This window comes from Scyliorhinus canicula, chromosome 10 (genome assembly GCF_902713615.1).
Source record: "Scyliorhinus canicula chromosome 10, sScyCan1.1, whole genome shotgun sequence".
Lineage (NCBI taxonomy): Eukaryota > Metazoa > Chordata > Chondrichthyes > Carcharhiniformes > Scyliorhinidae > Scyliorhinus > Scyliorhinus canicula.
In genome coordinates this window covers 79,709,082-79,729,145 of record NC_052155.1, presented here as the reverse complement: position 1 = coordinate 79,729,145, position 20,064 = coordinate 79,709,082, and the positions used below count along the sequence as shown (strand labels likewise).

General features: G+C 44.3%; 1 protein-coding gene across 1 annotated transcript in view; it reads right to left on the bottom strand.

The window, feature by feature from the left end:
• Nucleotides 1-13,631, bottom strand: part of kcnk9 (potassium channel, subfamily K, member 9) — an 84,602-nt gene extending 70,971 nt beyond the window's left edge. The window contains exon 1 of the mRNA XM_038809221.1: nt 12,738-13,631. Coding sequence (XP_038665149.1) covers nt 12,738-13,287 — 550 coding nt within the window. The 5' untranslated portion in view covers nt 13,288-13,631. The remainder of the gene's footprint in view (nt 1-12,737) is intronic.
• Between the last annotated feature and the right edge of the window lie 6,433 nt (nt 13,632-20,064).

Sequence of the window (20,064 nt, the reverse complement as noted above, 5' to 3'; positions counted from 1 at the left end):
TTTTTACAATATCCACCATAAAAACATTGAGATTTTTGTGTATTTTGCGATCGTGCTGCCTGTGAGGCCTCCTCAATGCGAAAAGGGTGTACTGAAATGATGAAAATCTTGTGAATGTTTAGACACCCTCATCTATTACTAATGCAATTTATTCATAAGTAAAACAGAATTTTCAGAAGAGTGGAAATTCAACATATAAAACAATCATGCATTTTTTAAAATGGCATCATATTTTCAGCAGTTACCAAGGAATACACTTATATTGTATTTGTGAAAATTAAATATGTGCATAACTATTAGAAAGATAAATCAATATTCCCTTAATTCTCCATATTTCAAATACAATAAAATGACAATGGCAAAGAATTGTTCTGATTTCATTTAAATGCAAGGCACAAGGCATTTGATAAATGCGTTAAATCGTTATTAGTGAACTCAAATTCAATCATCAAGTCAATTATTCAGAAAAGGCATTTTTTAATGCTTTTTGAGGAGGATTTTTTTTCAGTACTAGTGGTTACTTACAATGGTGAGAGCTGATAGTGCTGGATGGCGGAATGGATTTTTTTGCTCAGTTACAGCAAAATCCGTAGCAGACAGATGCCTCACATTATTGTTTTTTCCCATGTCGAGCTTCCATAAAATATTTCTGAAGTTCCAAGACAAAATTGCACTTGGTACAATTTAATTAACTTCATTTAGTTACAAGTTGTGCTTTTGATTTAGTTACAAATTGTGCTTTCATATTTGTGTTATATTTAAATGTTTGAAATTATATGTTTATTCACATTTGAAGTAGGCTTTGCTTGTGGATGATAATCCACTATAATATGGGAGAACGGTTGGCAGTGCGTATTTCTGCGACAGGTTCACTCTGGTTTACTGCAATGCCATGCAGCATTGCAGTTATCTTTCAAACAAAACCAGGGGGCTGGTTTAGCTCAGTTGGCTGGATAGCTAGTTTGTGATGCACAGCGAGGACAACAGCGTGGACTCAATTCCCGTACCAGCGAGGTTATTCATGAATGCCCGCCTTCTCAAACATGCCCCTCGCCTGAGGTGTGGTGATCTTCAGGTTAAAGCCCCACCAGTCAGAGCTCCCCACCACCCCCCCCCCCCCTTCTCTAAAGGGAAAAGCAGCCTATGGTCATCTGGGACTATGGCGACTCTACTACTTTTACTATCTTGCACCAACTCACTATATGAGTATTTAGCAATACTGGGCTGAATTTTACCAGTCTGGTGGAAGGCCTCATAAAATGGCAGAGTAAGGCATTGCAATAAGAGCCCGACATCTTCCCACTGCCACATTTTCAATGGTGGGAACACTAACAGCATGGTCTCCCACTAACCGGAAGCATGAAACTAATTAAACCAATTAATTGGCATATTAACAGCCACTCATGTCCCCGCTGCCAGTGTCAGGATGAGCCCTCCCATGGCAAACCATGGCAACCTCCCAGAAGGTTAATGAGGGGACCCTCCTTAATGGCCAATCCATGATCCGGAGAAGAGCCCCCAGTGGCCATGGCTACCCCTACAGCTCCAACACCATGGCTCCAACTCTCAGCTTTACCCCTCCAATCACTGGGGCCTGTCTTTCTGGCCTCAGCTCAATAAAATAAATCTTACCTGACCTTCTAGGATACCTTTCTACCTCTCCTGCAGTCTTAGCAGAGGCTAGCTTTATTGGTAGCACTGCCAGCACTGCTGAGCAAGGAGATCTCTGATTGTCTTGGATGTGGGCTGTCCTCCTCAATTGGACAGCGGTCCTGGCAGTATCGCTTAATTGACCACCACCGATAAAATCCCTCCAAAGGTACCAGCAGTGGGACAACATGGGATTTGGTAAGGCTCCAGATACTTGTTCTGAGTTTTACCAAAGACAAGATAATATTTATTTTAAACCACACTAAGTAATGATGAAAAGTAATGTGGCATTCTTAAAAGAGTTTACATCCAGTTAGTATATATTGTAAAACATTTGGTTTCCAAGCGTTTTTACCTTGATTAGAAAGTCAAAGAAATATGCACCGCCAAACTGCTGTTGTTCATACACAATGATGATACATACACTTTGCCTTTTCTTAGCGAGTCCCTTAACTATTCTTTACGCACAGAGGTCTTCCTTGTTCTTATTTTTGCATGAGCAAAAAAGCAATTAATATCTGTACACTCCATTCTTACACCTACCCTTTGTTTTCATAAAAACAAATGCTTCATAAATGATTGCTATTTTGCAATAATATGACTTGGAAATGAAAAGTCATTCATTCATCCCATGTATTAAACATAAGAAATAAATTGAATGTCTTTAAACTAACACTGAGACTTAATAACCACAGAATCCATCACTGCAAGGCATATGTCAAAGTCTGACACTTGAAAGATTCAATGACATATAATAATGCTGCATGCAGAGAGATTTTTTTAAATAAGCTTGCGTGACACACTGAAGTTGGAGTTTAGGATTGCCAGTGGATGGTGACATACATCTTACATCATGTGTAAGGTTTACCAAGACGAGTGAGTTCCTGGTCTTGACTCACTACTGTCGAGAGCATTATGCACCATTCTGCACGGTTTATGACAACATAGCCTTCGAAGCATCCTCAGATGTTGTTGTGAGAATATAAATTAGAGGATAGTAGTACAGCTAAGATCAGGTTGTGGTGAATAATGCAGCAACATGTTACACCTTTGGAGCACTATGTATTATCTTTTACAAACACTATATCAGATCTGTTCCATAACTACTGCATGCTTTGGAGCTATCAGACAACTGAAACAAATCAAGTGGATAGATTTTCTGCTGCCTCACCTGGGCATGTTCAAACCAGCAGCTGGACTTCCTGTCCCTTCCCTGCTGGCCCCCAACTGGTCTGAAATATTATGAGGGAAGGGAGAGGCAAGCACAGCTCAAAGGCCTGGGGCCTACTGAGGCCCTTAATTGGCCGCGTTTGGCCTCATTCTACTGCCACTGGGATTTTACCCACAGCAGGCCATGCCGCTCTGATTGGAAAGTGTGGGGGAAGCCGCTTTGAAGACCCCCTGTGCTTTTCAGAGGCATCTCCAAAGGTCATGCTCCCCTTCAACAAAGCCCCCTGGTGTCTTGAAACTGCCCCCTCACCCAACTCACTGAGATCCTGATCCTAGACTTACTTGGACTCCTTGGTCTGGTGGCATTGCCTGTAGTCCTAGCAATGGCCACCGCTCCCAGCTGGTGTTGATGGGACTACAGGGAGTTCTCTAAAGTGGGATTTGATCCTGAGAAAGGGGTGGAATTATTGTCTTAAGACTTTTTAAATGGAAGGTGAGTTGGTGGAGAGTGTTGAAACCTGTATTAATGCCCTACAAAGTCCAGCCCAAGGACACAATGATTTTAAACAGTACAGCATACATTATCACTAAACTAAGCATGTTTTATCTTTGCAATTTTGTCAAATTAAGATTCAGTGTGATATTTTTGAAGGCAATAGGTTTAAAATTATTGGGTAATTCTATGATTTTGTGCCAAACTGTTTTTTTCATACAATGTAGGATTATAACATGTTGCAATACAAATATACCTCTGGGAAAGTATCAAACAGATACAGGGGCTGGAATCTTATGCCTCTGCAAGAAAGCAGGCTGGCAGGCAAGGGAGGTATTAAATTAGGCCATGTCGGGGAACACTGTGTCCATCGCCTACCTGCCTCCACTGTTTTATTATCAGTGGTGGCGAGGCATCAGGCAGCCCGCCCATCCAGGCCAATTGACACCCTTAGGTGGGCAATTAATCACTATTTAAGGGCTCTTCCTACCACCACTGGTAATTTATCAGTAGTAAGGCATGCCCACACCATATTGCAAGACCGTTGTGAAACCTGGCATCCTTGTTGCAATCTGGAGATGGGGTCCCCATTGTTCGAGCATCCTGTGCCCAACATATGCCTCACAAACACAGTACTTTGCACCTCCACTTGTTCTTTCCCATGGCAGCCCCACCCTCTGCCCCTTGTTGGGGCATACCTGACTGGTCCTGACAAAACCACCCCACTTACTTCAGTGCCCAGCCACCAGTGATGGTTTTCCTTGATGACTAGCTGCAGGCTCAGCAGTGATCTCCACTCCTGGCCATTTTATTGATCCAAGTAATAGCCCAATGGCCATAAAATCAGCTCAAGGTTTTGCAGTCACATCAAGATCAATTGCTCCTAACTTTTCAGCTGGAATGTAGAGCCAACATCCCAATGTAAAATTATGGCTAATTTTGGCTAATCACTCTGGAGATGCAGAAGCAGCAGTAGCCCATTTGGCCCATAGATCTGCTCGGCCATTCAATTCCACAGGTTCACTACCCTCTGAGAGAAGAAATTCCTCCTCATCTCTGTCTTAAATGGGCAACCCCCTACTCTGGTCCTGTCTCTCTCACAAGGTGAAACGACTTCTCAGCATCTACCCTGTCAAGCTCCCTGACAACCCTATATGCCTCAATAAGGTCACCTCTTATTCTTCTAAACTCCATTGAGTACAGACTCAACCTACTCAACATCTCTTCGTAAGAAAATTCCTCCATACCCAGGATAAACCTAACAAACCTTCGCTGGACTTCCTGCATTGCCAATATATATTTCCTTAGATAAGGGGACCAAAACTGTTCACAGTATCCCAGGTGGAGAGAAAGTTAGACAGTGTCAGTCTCCCAGATACTCTCCTGTACCAATGGCTGGTTACATTGCTAAAGTCACCATAATAAAGTCACAGTAAGGATGTTAGAAATTGTCCCAGAACAATTTCAAAAACACAAGCCGTATTTGAAAAATTGCAGCATCGCACGAACAGAAATTGAGATAGAAGGCCAGTCCAGCTTTCACTGAAACATGATCATTGTGGGATGTGACAGTAAAGAATTTGTTGGACCATCCCTGTGTGCTATTGGTGCAGTCCAGCAATTACAAATCATCACTGTAAGCATAGAATAGCAGGTTCAATAATAAGAATTCATTGCTGAACCCCTAATCTTTGATTAATTGGTCTATCATTATCTTTCTCAAAGGTACTTGATTGGAGAACATTTATGTGTGGATTGCATTTATAACCAGCTACCTGCCCAGTTTTGCTAACCAGTGTGAAACAAATAGTTGCTGCTCTTGAGAAATCAGCAGCCAGGATTTCACAATTAACAGTGAAGTGACAGTGCTCATGGCAGCCTTCTCTCGAGGAAAGACGCCCACAAAGATCGAGTGATCTGTGTAGCGTGGATATCCCCTTTCCCAACATCAGTTTGAATCTAGCGCCAAGAACAGGGGGGAGGGGGGTGTCGCCAGGCATTCACGACACAGATGTGGTCAAGCAGCTCAAGTAACCCAGCGTGAAGTATTCTCACAGACAGTGAGCTGAATAATATGGTGGGGGTGGAGGCCACCCCAGAAATCACATCAGCATGAAGCCAGCTGGCCCCTCGTCCAGCAGCAGCAAAGCACTGCGGGGCCATTGACAGGAGCCCAGTGAGTCTTCTGCCCCTCACTGGCATGGAGGCCTGGCCCTCTGCGGCTGCTGATTACCTGGCAGCTCCAGCAGTCCCAACAATGCCAGGAGGGGTCGAGTGGCAGCTTTCGGGACCGCAGCTGAAGAGAGGAGCCCAAGGCCTGGAATTCCCGGAGCAGGTAAGTCCGGAATCTTGGTTTGGTTATGTTGGGGACAGGGGCAGTGTGAGTTCAAGAGAGGGAGTGGGTTGGAAGGGTTTAGAGGTGTGTCCCCCTCCCACAATCAGCAAAGGGTTTCCCCTGAAGACTCCCCATCTTGCGGCGGGGGGGGGGGGGGGGCGTCTTCAGAGGCAACCCTTTGCTGATTGTGGGAGGGGGACACACCTCTAAACCCTTCCTCCCTTCCCACCCTTTAACCATTTAAGTTAAACATCGGGCCCCTGCTCCCATCCTGCTGCACATGCCAAACGTATTGTGTGGACAGGATATTATTTGGTTGAATAGGATTGATAGCAAACCCAACTGGCCATTACATTTTAAATTGAATATGACAGGTAGGCTACTTATTTCGGTGCCCAATGGGGATGAGGTGGGGAGTGAACAGGAAGGTGGGAGTCGTGTCCCCACCCCTTCCATAGGAAACATGCTGAGGGCAAGTAAAATTCAACCCAGTAAATCAGGAGCTTGTTTTAAGAACTAAACATTGTTTTAATTAAACCTACAAAAGATGAAATGAATGGTGGGGCTCACAGAAAGGGTTAAGATAGAAGCTGAAATATTTTTATATCATCAATTATATTATTATGTTAAATTGTGATTCCCCCCCCCCCCCCCCCATCATGGTTGAAAATGTGGGCTTTTCACAAAATAGAAATGGATTATCCGGGCCACCGAGGCTGTTCAGAAGTAATTATGAATTTAGTACGCCCTTAAAAACCCAGCGACACGTCATTCAATATGCTGTAACATTTTCAGGGGGTTTTACAAGATCGATTGCAGACGAGCAAGTTCTCTTCGGTTCATTAAATTATTTGTTTTGCAATCTGGGATGACTTCAACAGCACATCCTAGAATCACTAACAGCAGTGTGTGAATTACTGTGTTTAATGGTGCGTGTGCAGGTTCCAGACGTAGCTTTTAGTTGTGGAGGAATAATTACCACGAACACAAGCTTTCATCATCATTCCTCCGAGCCACTGAAGAATGTGGTTACCGTCGGCGCCTATAATGTGGCCGAGATGAATCCGTGTTTGTGTGAAAGGGGCACGATCTGTGAGCCATGTTGAAACGTCTGAAGCGTGTACAGGTGACAGAGATGAAAGCATCGTGTGCACGTGTGTGCGGTGTGTGTGTGTGTGGCCTGCAGAATAGCTGTGTACAGGTGTGTGACATGTGGCAGAGCTGTGTGCATCTGTGTCTATTTAGCTGGCATGGTGCATAGGTGGCCATGCCCTTGCATGAACTGTACGCTGCAGTAGTCAAAGCCATGGTACAAAAACGCTTTCCTTTCTTTGATGTTTAAAGTGTGAAAACCAGGGGCGCATTCCCGGGAGTGACAGCAGGATACCAGACCACACCGCACTAAGTTCTGAGTTCCAACAGAAACCGCTGCGATTTGGCGCTTTGAGGAGATGCGCAAATTGTTAACCCTGCCACTGAAGAAATTCTCCATCTACAGCGTATCCCTTGAGAATGTGAAGTGAGATTCACCGCCGCTTTGTTCAAAAGCACTGCGTGGAACCTGAAGATAAAAGCAAATGACTGCCGAGGCTGGAATCTGAAAGAAAAACAGAAAATACCGGCCAATCTCAGCAGGTCTGACAACATCTGTCAGAGTCATTCAGACTGGAAACGTTAGTTCCCTTCTCTCTCCCCAGATGCTGTCAGAGCTGCTGAGATTGTCCAGTATTTTCTGTTTCTGTCTAGAACCTGGACAGCCACAAGGAGGTTCAGAAAAAACCTCAGGAATATGAAGAAGGGTTATCTGGCTCTTCCGTGCCAAAACTCTTCAATGGACCTTCTGTAATTCAATTTAACTTTTCTTTCATTCTCCGTAATTTTGTTATGAGAATGGTAGGCTGTGTGTTTTACAAACACTTTGGATTGTTATTTCTGCCAAAAATGAAAACAAGGAACTTTTGTGACACCCCACGGGGTGGGGTGATTGAGACAGCAAAACAGGAGGGTGAGAAAAGGAGGCACGCGGGAAGGTGAGAAACAAGGACACAGTAAGAAAAGTCAGGGAGGAAGAGAGTGGACAGGGATGAGATGTAACGTGTCAGATTGCAAAGGCCGAACATTATGACCGAAAATAAAGATCAGAACAGAACTGGGAAGACGTGTGGAAGGACAATAATAAGGAAAGGCAAATAGTGAAAGTGCCAAGTGTTGTGTTCAAGTTCTGGGAGACCAGTGACCCGGAGCCGAATCCACAGCGAGCCAGGCAGCGATCAGCTAGAAAACAGGCAAAACTCCAGGAAAGCATGATGCAAAACAAAAGGCCGTGACATGGCATTGTTTAACCCCTTCCTGGTCACGTTTACGGAAAGATAAGCACAACACACTAAGTCGTAAGTCACCCTACTACCCAGCACCATCCCAGTAGTAAAGAGCAAGATCAGAACCCAGGTAGGGTTGTTGGGGCGGTTACTACCCGAGTTTACAGTACCCAAGTACACTTCAACACGACCGACACCTTCCCCCTAAGACTGGTGGGGATACAAATCGATTCAAAGTCATATCCCGGTAGCCAGATCATTTGAGCACATCACTATGGGCCTTTAATTTATATTTAAGGAATTACCTTTCTTTGCTCTCCCTGGGTAGATTGGGCTACATCTGTAACTTGACGGAGGCAATGGGTTTCAAAGATTCTGACCTAGTTCAATTTAGCTATTAGAATCAACCTATTTGGCTAAAGATTTATTCCAAGGTGAGTTAGTAGTAATGTACTGAGAGATAAGACAAAATGCAAAACATTAATTGTGACTGGAGTCTATTCTTGGATTTTCAGAATCTGGGGAACGATTTTGTGAAGTTGAAACTGAAAAATGGCTTGTATTGGATAAGCATCTGAAGATTAAACAATAATGTAGGGCTTCGGGGAAAGGGCGGGGGAGTGGGATAGCAGAGAGCTGGCAGGGGCCAGGCAGGCTGAAGGGTCAACTCTTGTGCTACAACCATTCCATGGATCTATTGCAAATTCTGAGTGGTGTTGTTTTAGAAGCTGGGAGAAGCAAGGATGTACCCTGCCTCCCTCTCCACTCCCCGGATGGGGAAGGAGCTCGTTTTTGTGCCAGACTCACCAGGAAGCTCTAAAGGGGGGGGGGGGGGGGGGGGGGGGGAACTATCTAAAGGGGTAAACTATTAGAGACCATTTTGTACCCAATGGTGGCTCTAAGTAGAAATGCGCCTCTCACTTTAATATCATCATCGCTAAATTCCAACCACTTCTGTTTCTGTTTGTTTTGTCAAATCAAATTGTTCACTGTTGTTCACTGACGATCTGATGACAGAGCTTTGTGAAATACCGCCCTATCCTCCAGAATAACCACTCTGAGCACCAAGACAGCAATTTAAGATTGCAATATACATTATTCAAGTCTGGCCAGAGGGGAATTTCCAGGTGCAGCAAGGGAATAATCCTATTCCACTGTATTTAATCATCTGTCTACCCTCATAACCTCCAGTTCTCTTCTTGAACAGATATTTATCTATCTCTTTAAGAAACAGACAATAGTATATTTGTTAATTTCTTCCATTTCCTCTCATTTTACCTGCTTTCAAGGTTAGAGAAGGCAGTGTTGAATGGAAAACAAAGGTTTGTTGGAGAGAAGATTCAAAATTTGCAGTAGTCATTCTCACCATCTCTCCTTGCAAAGTTACCACTCTTCATTTTCCTGCATCTTTCCTTTTTCTCACCTATTTATTAGATCAGTATCAGCTGTTACAAGACAAAATGATGTAATACATGATTTCACAGACCCCGTAGTTTTGGTTGTTTTTTCCCCCAGGCAATATTAGTTTTCAACAATTATTGTGGAGAATACAAACTATGTTGAATGTGCTATTGATCGGAGAACAAAGCTGACTAACAGCGGTCCAAATAATTAATAGGGCTCCAACAACACTCAAGAAGCTCAACACCATCCAGTAAAAAGCAGCTGCTTCATTGGAACCCCATCCACCATCTCAATATTCACTCCTTCCATCACCAACACAGTGGTAGCAGCAGTGTGTGTACCATCTACAAGATGCAGCACAGCAACTTCGATAGCACCTTCCAAACCCAGGGCCTTTTCCACCTAAAGTGGCAGCAGCTGTATGGGAACACCTCCACCTGCAAGTTGCCCTTCAAGCCACTCACCACCCTGACTTAGAACTATACACCCTTTCTTCACTGTTGCTGAACCAAAATCCCGGAGCTCCCTCCCTGACAGCACTCTGGGTGTATCTGCACCATACGGACTGCACCATTTCATGAAGGCGGCTCACCATCACCTTCTCAAGCGTAATTAGGGATGGGAAATAAATGCTGGTTTTACCAGCAGTGGCCACATCCTGTGAAATAATTTTTAAAATCTTGCCAATTGTGAGATTAAAGAGAACCACATTTTTGCCAATGTCAGAATTAATCGAAGTTTACAGAAGTTTAGACAAGTTCCAATTGATATTATCTTTCGAGTAGAAAGGAGCAGGTTAGGTCTGGGACCGGGGTTAGTGGTGACGGAGGACCGCGGGGGGGGGGGGGGGGGGGGGGTGCAATATTTTAATTGCTAAATGTTCTCTTCTGGGGCGCGCTACAGCAACCTTGACACTGAAAGGCTGGCCTGTAAACCATTACTGAACCGTAAGCATGCACGAAAACACAATCTAGGTGATGGCAGTTTATTTATATCCTAACCTAATTCGAATAGCCCAATATGTTTATTGATAGCTGTGAGTTTTAGAGCACAAGATAGTTTCTAACTTCAACAACTGAATCATTCCCATATGTTGAACTACGAGATATTCCAGTATCACTAAAACACTCATCTTCTCGCAATCTATTTATATGTATGGAATAGATTCAAATAATGTTGCACGCATCATGTTCTTGACATATACAAAAGAGGAAATAATGTGCACATTATAAGTGCATCTGTTTGGCACGGTGGGTGCACTCCCCAGGCCCAATGATCCTACACCTGTATCCACAAGGTAAGCAAGGTACAGGAGCCTGTTGCCAAATGATCTGTACCTGAATGTGCATGGGTACCCCCGCCGAGTTCTGACACGCTGTTGTGATTCTAACTTAAATGCATCTCTAAGCTGGCGCTTGTTGTCGGTAATTAAATAAGCAGCGTTGGTGAAAACATTTAAAGCAATTAATCAGGAAAAGTGCACTGGATCGAGTGACTGGAAGGCGGGTGGAAATGTCAATTCTTACACTTATGGATGAGCAAAGAGGGGGCTGTCAGGGCCAAAGGCGGTGCTCAGGACTTGAGCTTGAATTACAAGAAGACGTTTCATTCTATTGGGAATCAGGCCGTGTCAGCTGGGATTCCGTCTTTTGACTAGCCCAAGAAAACGAAATGTGCAAAACAGCAACTTTAATGGCACGATACGCTTACAATATAATTGGCTGAAAGTTATGGGGAAACAATTAAATATAGAGCTATCACAAGGTGGCTGGAGTGGGCTGCAATCACGCCCAATACTGGAGTGGTCAAGTTAAAGCCATCCTCATGAGGAAACCACGATGTGCGATGTGGGATTACATTGTTTCATTGCAATCCCGTGACTACTTCACAGAAGTGACGTTCCCCTTCATGTTTCGTGTGGGAGCAGAGATGAGATGGTAATGATTCACCTCCCCCTTTCGTCACCCACCAGCACCACCCACCCTACCCACCCCCATTCACGCTTGCGCATTCCAGCTACATGACATTGTTGTTGGTTATTATTGTCTTTTGAAAAGGGGGAGGGAACAGCTGGTGTATCCCAGAAACTGGGTATCACTTACTGCAGTGTTTTGTTCCAAACACTGAGCTACTGCCTTTGGCGCAGTAGGGGGCTGGTTTTCTACCTTACCCTGTTATTCCCACACGCCACCAAGAATGACCATATTCTTTTAGTATCTGAAATTATCTCGGTCTAATTAAAAAAAACTCTAAGCATGTAATAGGTTCCTTCTCTACCAGTTTTACCAAGGACTAGTAGAAATTAAATCTGCAGTTCCTTTCTCCAAACTGCCACATGCATCTTCATTGAAAACTATGTTGCGCACCTCTTTGAATATCCTCCCATATCTTTAAGCCCTGGTGTTACATGGCACGTCATTTTCCGCGCTTGCTGCACTGCACGCACATGGTTCCATTGCATTTTGCCCACATTGCGGTTTTCTTGAAAGTGTTTCAAATTCAGCCCTCCCCATTATTTCGGACTTTAGAAAGCAACATGTCCCAGTGAGTGGAACAAGCTCACCTTCTCCCTCACCGCCCCCCCCCCCTCCCCCCCCCCCCCCCCCCCCTCCCCCCCAGGTTCCCCATCGCCTCCCCTTACACTTTACTAATACTCTTCAATCTCCTGTTCGCATCTTCAACATGACCGCTCCAGCTTTACATTCTGCCAGGTGGTTTTCGTACTTCGCATGCAACAGGACACAAGTTGAGTGAAAAGACTGAAGCAGAGGCGCCAGTGCAGTTGCGATGTGCCGGGATTTCCTGGGTGTGACAAAGGAGCGATCGCTGTTCAGACTCTTTGAAAACCACGACAGTGTGTGTGTTCTCAATACGTTTAACCATTACAATGATGAAATGTAGACATGGTCTTACTCCAAACAGACCACGTAGAGTGATGGAAAAGTTGCAAGTCATGCCTGGGCTACCTAACTGAAGTGAGCCTGGCCAGCAGTTTCACCTCATCTTGCAGTGGAAATGTGCTCACGGGCAGCAATTTATTTACATTAAACACACCAAGCTGAACACTTCTCTTTGTATCTGGTGCACAGTTACTGGGGGAAAGGGTTTAGATCGCGTTCAGAGATCGGTTCCATAGCCAGCCAGATTCGTGTATCTGCCAAACAGGAGCTGAACAAAAACCTCATCCCGTTTAACACTTCTGTTGCTGCCTGACAAGTGGCTAACCCAGCAAACGTTTCTAGTTTTGGAAGGTTCTCCTGCTCGGGTTGTCGCTGTTCTTTCAGCACCGACCCCAGCGCAGACATAGCCCTGTGTGTGTGTGTGTGTGTGTGTGTGTTCAAAGTGGAATCACAAAGCAGAACCTTACCTATAGTTGTGATCACTGTAATAGCAAAATAAAAAGAGCCGGCGAATTTCCATTGAACTCCAGCTCTGTGGGGCTCCGCTTGCATGATGATCACCTCCAGTTGCTTGTAGTCCTCGTCGCTAATGTTATACTTGCCCTTGAGCCCGATCTGCTGCTCCTTTAGCTTCCCACCCTGCTCCATTTCAAACTCGGACTCGAGAGCATCGAAGACAGCGGCTCCCACAAGCAGGTAAGTGAACGTGCAGATGATCAGGGATAGAGTTCGCACGTTCTGCCGCTTCATGGCCTCCAAAAAGCGGCTTGTGAGCGGCTCATGTCCGCTCTCCCTCCTATTCTCCAAACGGCCGAGGTCCACAGAGAAAGCCCGGGTGCAGCAGCCAGGATCCCGGCAGCGGTTGTTCAAGTTATCCGAGACGTACTGGTCCTCGTCGATGTCTTTCTCGGAGGCGGACAGGCAAAGCAAGCTGCTCGATCGCCGGGACCAGGATCCCTGCAGCCTAACTCTGCGCAAGACCTGACCAAACCAAGTGGTCCCAGTGCGCAGGGCCATCAAAACAACACGCTCAGGGTGGGGGGAATAATGCTTCTCGCTCAACGATCTGTTCACAAAGGATGCGATCGGGTGCCCAAAACCTGTGTAATCTGCGTCAAAGCCCGCTGCTGACAGTGGGGAGATGCTGACGGGGTAGGACTGAACGGGTTTGGCAGATTCCTGCTGGATCTGGGTGAGATACCCACCAAGTTGGATTGGGTGTGATCGCCTCCCCCGGGTCCTCTCTGTCCTTTCTAACTACACCCAGTGGGATCCAAGTCATCAGGGTGTTTATTTATTAATTTAAAGGGTCGGTCATTTTAGATGGATTTCTATCAGGAAGAGTTGCTGCCAGCCAACGGGCTGATGTCATCCCCATATTTGTACTATGAAAGGCGGGAATTAAGCAACCTGTTAAAGAGGGATTGAGTCTGGTGAGGGCGGGGACAAGTAAAGCGAAATGTCATCAACGGGAACTTTCTTACAAAAATGTCAAATCGTGCTGTGCATAAACTTCTCTAACCTTTCCTTCCCCCACCCATTCCTGATTTCACATGGGTCCCCCCGCAGGGGTTCCCTGGATTAGTTACCTGAGGTAGCTTGACATTTAACATAATAATAATAGGGTGGGACAAGCATGTCTGCTTTCCATTTATGTTGTGTGTATGTATTTGATGTGTACTCATTGTATCACTTTTACTTTACATTTTTGGATTATACTTGTCCTAAAATATATTTTTCTTTATAAATGTATGGTCAACCAGGATAGTTAGTTCATTGCACTGAGCACCGATCCTGATTACCAGGTACAGACGGATGTTCCTATCCCTGCGCTATCAAACCGTTTGAATGCAAGTACATGGATGATTCACCAATCTTCCACATGAGTTCCCCAACTATGTATTTTTTATTCCCTGACGTGACATTTCGACTGAAAGAAAGGCAAATACGGAAGGATACAACAGCGAAACAGAGAAACACAGCGGTGCTATACAAATGCTTACCTCATTAAATGGAGTATAACTACAGGGAATTGCTACAACCCAGGTTTAGATCATACGCCCGAATGACCCGGTAAAGTTAGCGCTGTGGAAGTGTATCGAAGAACCCAGCAAGTAAAAGAACAGAAGCATCCTGGAGTGGCTGAAGACATTTTGGGGAATGGTCCCGAACATATTCTACATAATTACTCATAATCTGATTTCAGCATACTACCAGCCATTGCTGTTGTGACATTAAATTCATTGTCCAAAGTTTCTTACAACATAGAACATGCAGCGCAGAAGGAGGCCATTGGGCCCATCCAGTCTGCACCGACCCACTTAAGCCCCCACTTCCACCCCATCCCCGCAACCCAATAATCCCTCCTAACCTTCTTTTGGTCACTAAGGCAATTTATCATGGTCAATCCACCTAACCTCTTGCCCCATTTAACCGCACGATGGATTGTAGTCAACTTCAGCTGAAACTATAAAATATTTTAAAAGTTTGACATTTTCCTGTGTGGGTAAATAAATCTCCTTACGACCCTGTTATATAATTCAATCCAGGTTATCTGCCTAATGTGTAAATCTCGATTCAAACCTGACATGATTTGGTCAAGAGATGATACCTGAAGGTATTAGACAATGGGGAATCTCGGGCACCCGGAGAAGGGCGTCTGTTGTAAATAGGGATCTCTTCGCATTTGACAGTGCATTAAAGTAGTCATGATTCATGCAAGATCAAATTGTTGTCCCAAAATGGCGTTGGTTATCTGGAACCATGGTGGTGAAAACAAAACTTGTTCTAATAATAAATAGTCTCGTGGTAGGCACGCTGTCACCTTGTTGTTTCTCCACTGCCGTGGTCCTGAAATGCAGTGAAAGGCACAAGCTCCAGGGCGGGGTTTTCCTTCTGTGCGTCACCGGCAGCAGAAGAAATTGGCATCAGGGTGAGTTACATGGAAATCAAAAGCTGCAGAGATGTGAAATGGTATGGCCGAATCAACCTTCTGCCTGCTGAGTCAGCAGCTACACAAAATGCTATCAGCCGCTGAAACTTCAGCCAGCCTTGAACTGCCTTTTCTGGGTTAATTAGTTTAGGAGGCGCATTCCATAGATTAACATATCACCTTCTCCAACCGACCAGGGCATGGCATTTTGTTTTCAAAGTAATTGAACGACCAACTATTCAAACCACAGCGCTATGTGCTGCTGTGACAAAAGTGCAATATGCGTTTGCAAGGAATCGCCTGGTTTCAAATGCAATATTGTCCATCTGGTCGGCGCTCCAGCCCATTAAAGCCAGAAAATAAACCGTTCCGCATCTCCTACCCCCGGACTGACACCAGGTACCATTGTTCCCATATCGCCCTGCATACCTTTTAAGCAGAGTTCTCAGAAAATGAATATGGTGCATTAACACGTGGTCAAGGTTACTGTAAATATCATTTCAAAGCTGAAAGATTGCCCTTGGCGCCCTGTGCGCAGGAACAGCCAATGTCGAAGAATTGCATACATTTTGCTGCCCCACTCACGCTTTAAGACGTTCCTTTTTATATGTTCACTAAACAATCCTCACTGACACTGACTTTGACTTTAAGACTCGGCTTGCCAATACTCAACTGAACACTGTGCTTTTGCTTTGCCCAGGGCTGCGAAAAATACCCACTTAAATGAGAACAATCTCGTATTCCTTGGATATTTTTGCAAACGTTTGATCCATTTCATCTGGATCCTGATAACAGGCAGAATTTGAAAAAAACACGCGTTTTTTTTATTCCAGTAATATTTGAGTTAGAAGGAGGTGTTGCAATGACAATGTCCCTGACTCTCTGACTGTGACAGTGAGGAGTGTACAGTGAAGTGTATTGGGAGAGCAACTTGGTAAATACTTCGACACAAACTCACACATACTGTTTTTTCATATTGACAAGAGTAGAGGGAAAGCTTGCAGTTGGCATCGTTGTTATTGTTGTATTTTCTATGAAGGACTTGGACCTAAGGATATTGCAACTCACAATAAAACGGATGTGGCATGACCGCGCAACTGGACAGTTGCTGTGAAACATTTTATCAATGCAACTGAAAGACCCTGCACCTTGGATGCAGCTTGTAACTCGGCAAAATAAAAAGCACATTGGCAGGAAATAATCCGTGCACCTTTTTGGCTGCTCAAGACACAGGATGAGGACAATTGAAGAAATAACTTGGGGGGGGGGGGGGGGGGCGAGACGTTTATGGTGAGTGTGGAAGTGTGTTAAAGAGGTCACAAAGTCCCACTCACCTTGAGTGGGCCATTTTTAAAGAGTGCGTTGAACACATTATTGAGCCGGCGAGAAAGTATTCCTCAGCACTGAGTGAGTTTATGGAAGCGTTCTCCAAACAAAACATTTATGGGGAAGGGGAGCACATCACGACATCGCTGAGAACATGAACAACAGCACCAAGAAGAGAGTAAACAATCCTGCATCTTTGTAAAGATCATGATTGGAAAGTTCCTTTCCAACATACACAACTCTTGCGGTAAAGACTGGGCTGCATTTTAACCCTTCAGCCTGCTGCATATAATTTTTAAGGACCGAGTATAGTCTATTGGATTATCATGATGCAGAGCCCAGCGTTTGAAGCGATAAATTGATTAGTGCGGTCACGGTAATCAGTATATTCATAGAAGTGTTGGATGTTGTGCAATCATCTCGGGCTCTTTTGATACGTCTCGATTTACATGGACAGCTTCAAATATCAGGCGCCCTTACACATTTTCTCAGAATTGATTGGGAAAGAGGTTAGTTGAGAAGGTACATTTGCCCGAGAACTAGTTGTCTCAGCTCCCCTTAAACATATGTCACATTAGGTGACCAAGGAAATTAGTTGAGATTTATATGCTTCTACACTTGTTGCCATGGATCCCCTTATAAAAATCTCAGACGAAATAGAGTAAGCGATTAGTTGAGGTGGCGCATGTACCTGAATACCCGTGGCCCCAGATCTCTTTATACCCAGCTCAATCTTGGCTGCAAGGAGAGTGTTTCGGCCAGCACATGTACCCAAGCAACTATTGTACTGGATATCCTCAGGCATATCGCAGAATGGACGAAAGCTCTTTGTTTTTAAGACAAGAGTTATCTAATTATGGATATGTTTTTCATCCTGTTAAAGTTAAACATTACATGTGCTGACCACTTGTTCACTCCCCGAGGATCAGTTTTCAAAATCCTGCTTCCTAAAGATTGCATTTTGCATTTTAAGCGTATTATTTGCAAGCACACACATTGTAGTTGCAAAATACTGCGTCTTTTCTGTGGGGCTAGAAATGCAAATTAAACTGGAGCACCATTACTTAGCTTTAGGTCTAAGATTATGGATTGAAATGGGTTGGTTAGCGCAGTTGGCTAGACGACTCTCTCCTCGCAAAGCAACTTTGAGCGGAGGATGAAACAGACCTGGGAGAACAGGTACTCAAGTACAAATATCTCCTCAACTAATCTCTTCCCCAGCCTCGTCTGAGATATTTCTAACTGAGTCAATGACAACAGACATTGAAGTACATAAATCTCACTGCGGGTTCACTGCCCGCACCGGCTATGTCTTGGGAGCACCCTCCATGCCTTCTCCCATACCAGTAACATGGCACTCAGCCAATGTCAGCAAATCCTCATGACAACGGGAACGCTCCAGAGAGAGGCATGACGGATGTTCTAATGATGCAGTCTGCCCTGTTTTTCTCTGATTATTTTCCCCTTTATTGTCAAGTTACCTGATGAAAAGTTTGATCAATATTATTGGAGTGGGCTGAAGATATACTGGAACATTTATGACATACTGCTCCATAAATGCATCTTGCCCCTGTTGTCAGCTCACGCTTCCTGCGCAATCTAATCTCTCGGTAACAATGGTAACCCCAGTCCGCCCTTTCTCACACCTTTGTCTTCACACTCACTGCCTGTCATGGACACACTGGTGTTATCTTCGTCCTTCTTGTCTTCCCCTCTGTATTTTTTCATCTATATCGCGCATCTATATCACCAGTCACAATACACACAGTGATCAATGGAAAGGGGGTCAACTGAGGACATGCTATTCCATTTTTAACCTGCTGTTCTTACAGCGGGTCTTAAAATTAACATGCAGTTTCACAGCAATAAAGTTATGATTAGACTTATGTTTCATTTCAGAACCTGGACAGCATCTTGAGATTGATCAAAAACGTCCTTCAAACATGCAGAAAGACCGTTAGGGATTGGTAGGACCTCTCATTTTGTTGCGTTTTCGGAGTTTTCTCTTCACATTGAATGAGAAACCGGCCTCCCCCAACAGGCGCCGGAATGTGGCGACTAGGGGCTTTTCACAGTAACTTCATTGAAGCCTACTTGTGACAATAAGCGATTATTATTATCATTAATTGTATGAACTATGAGTTAAATGAATTAGATTAGCAACAATTGACTCCATCATCAATTACTGGAATATGATTACATTTGTGTTAACCATCTTCCAGGATCTTGCACACAGTCATTCGTAATCTGTGACCTTAGACAAAGTCAAGGAGTTCTTCGATCATGAGCAACATCCAGCCACATTCAACCTTCTTCCCCAATAGATGTTTATATACTCCCAGCAGGGGTCAGTGTATCAGAATCAGGAGCAGAGATCTCTGTCAATCTTCCTCTCTCAACAACAAACCCCGAGATTATTTATAGGGCTCCCACAGTGTCCTGATGCATATCAACTAATATAGACTCAGGTCAAAGACCAAGACTGGGTTCAGCAATTCATGGAAAGGGAAACAGAGCAGCTCATTCTGAAGAAGACCAGTTGGCATGTAGATTCCTTTTTGATATTACGTTTGCACGGACTACACATGTGTTGATTAATGGTCACCCACTTGACAAGATCTTAAAAAGCTATTTAATAATTATCTGTGTCGATAATGTGTTTTGATATTCAGTGACTCCATGGAACTGTTGTTCAGATGTTTTGGCCAATGAGAAGATAAAGGCAGTTGTGAAATGTCCATATCCTGTGCAGCCCAGGACATTTGTGAAGCAATCTAGTGTATTTAAATTGTATAAAGTTGGGACTCTAAGTCCTCTCTGGCTTTATCTAGCACATTCATTAGCGAGAAAGTCTCTTTTGGGATTTGATAGAGATAATCCGAGGAATGTGGTTTGGTATTTCATAGAATTTACAGTGCATCGACTCCTGGAAAGAGCACCCTACCCAAGGTTAACACCTCCACCCTATCCCCATAACCCAGTAACCCCACCCAACACTAAGAGCAATTTTGGACACTAAGGGCAATTTATCATGTCAAATCCACCTAACTTGCACATCTTTGGACTGTGGGAGGAAATTGGAGCACCCAGAGGAAACCCATGCACACACGGGGAGGATGTGCAGACTCCGCACAGACAGTGACTCAAGCTGGAATCGAACCTGGGACCCTGGAGCTGTGAAGCGATTGTGCTATTGACAATGCTACCATGCTGCCCCATTTGTTGGAACAGGTTTTAAGAGAATATTTGCCTTGAGGGCATTTGGCCAAAAACAGCAAGTAGTAGATTCATTGAACTCCTACCTAATTCAGAGTAAGATATGTGGCTAAAAAAATCTATGTGACCAAATATCACGTTAATAGTTAAATACGAAGAGGATGAGTTCTTCAGAGGGAAACAATTTTCGATTGGGCGGCGTGCTGTAAATACAGATGTGTCTGTACTCCAGAAGTTAACCTTGCAGACAAAATACCCCACATAATCAATTTTCAATGCACTGGAAAGATATTGGTTCACAAATTATGGAGAAATATTAT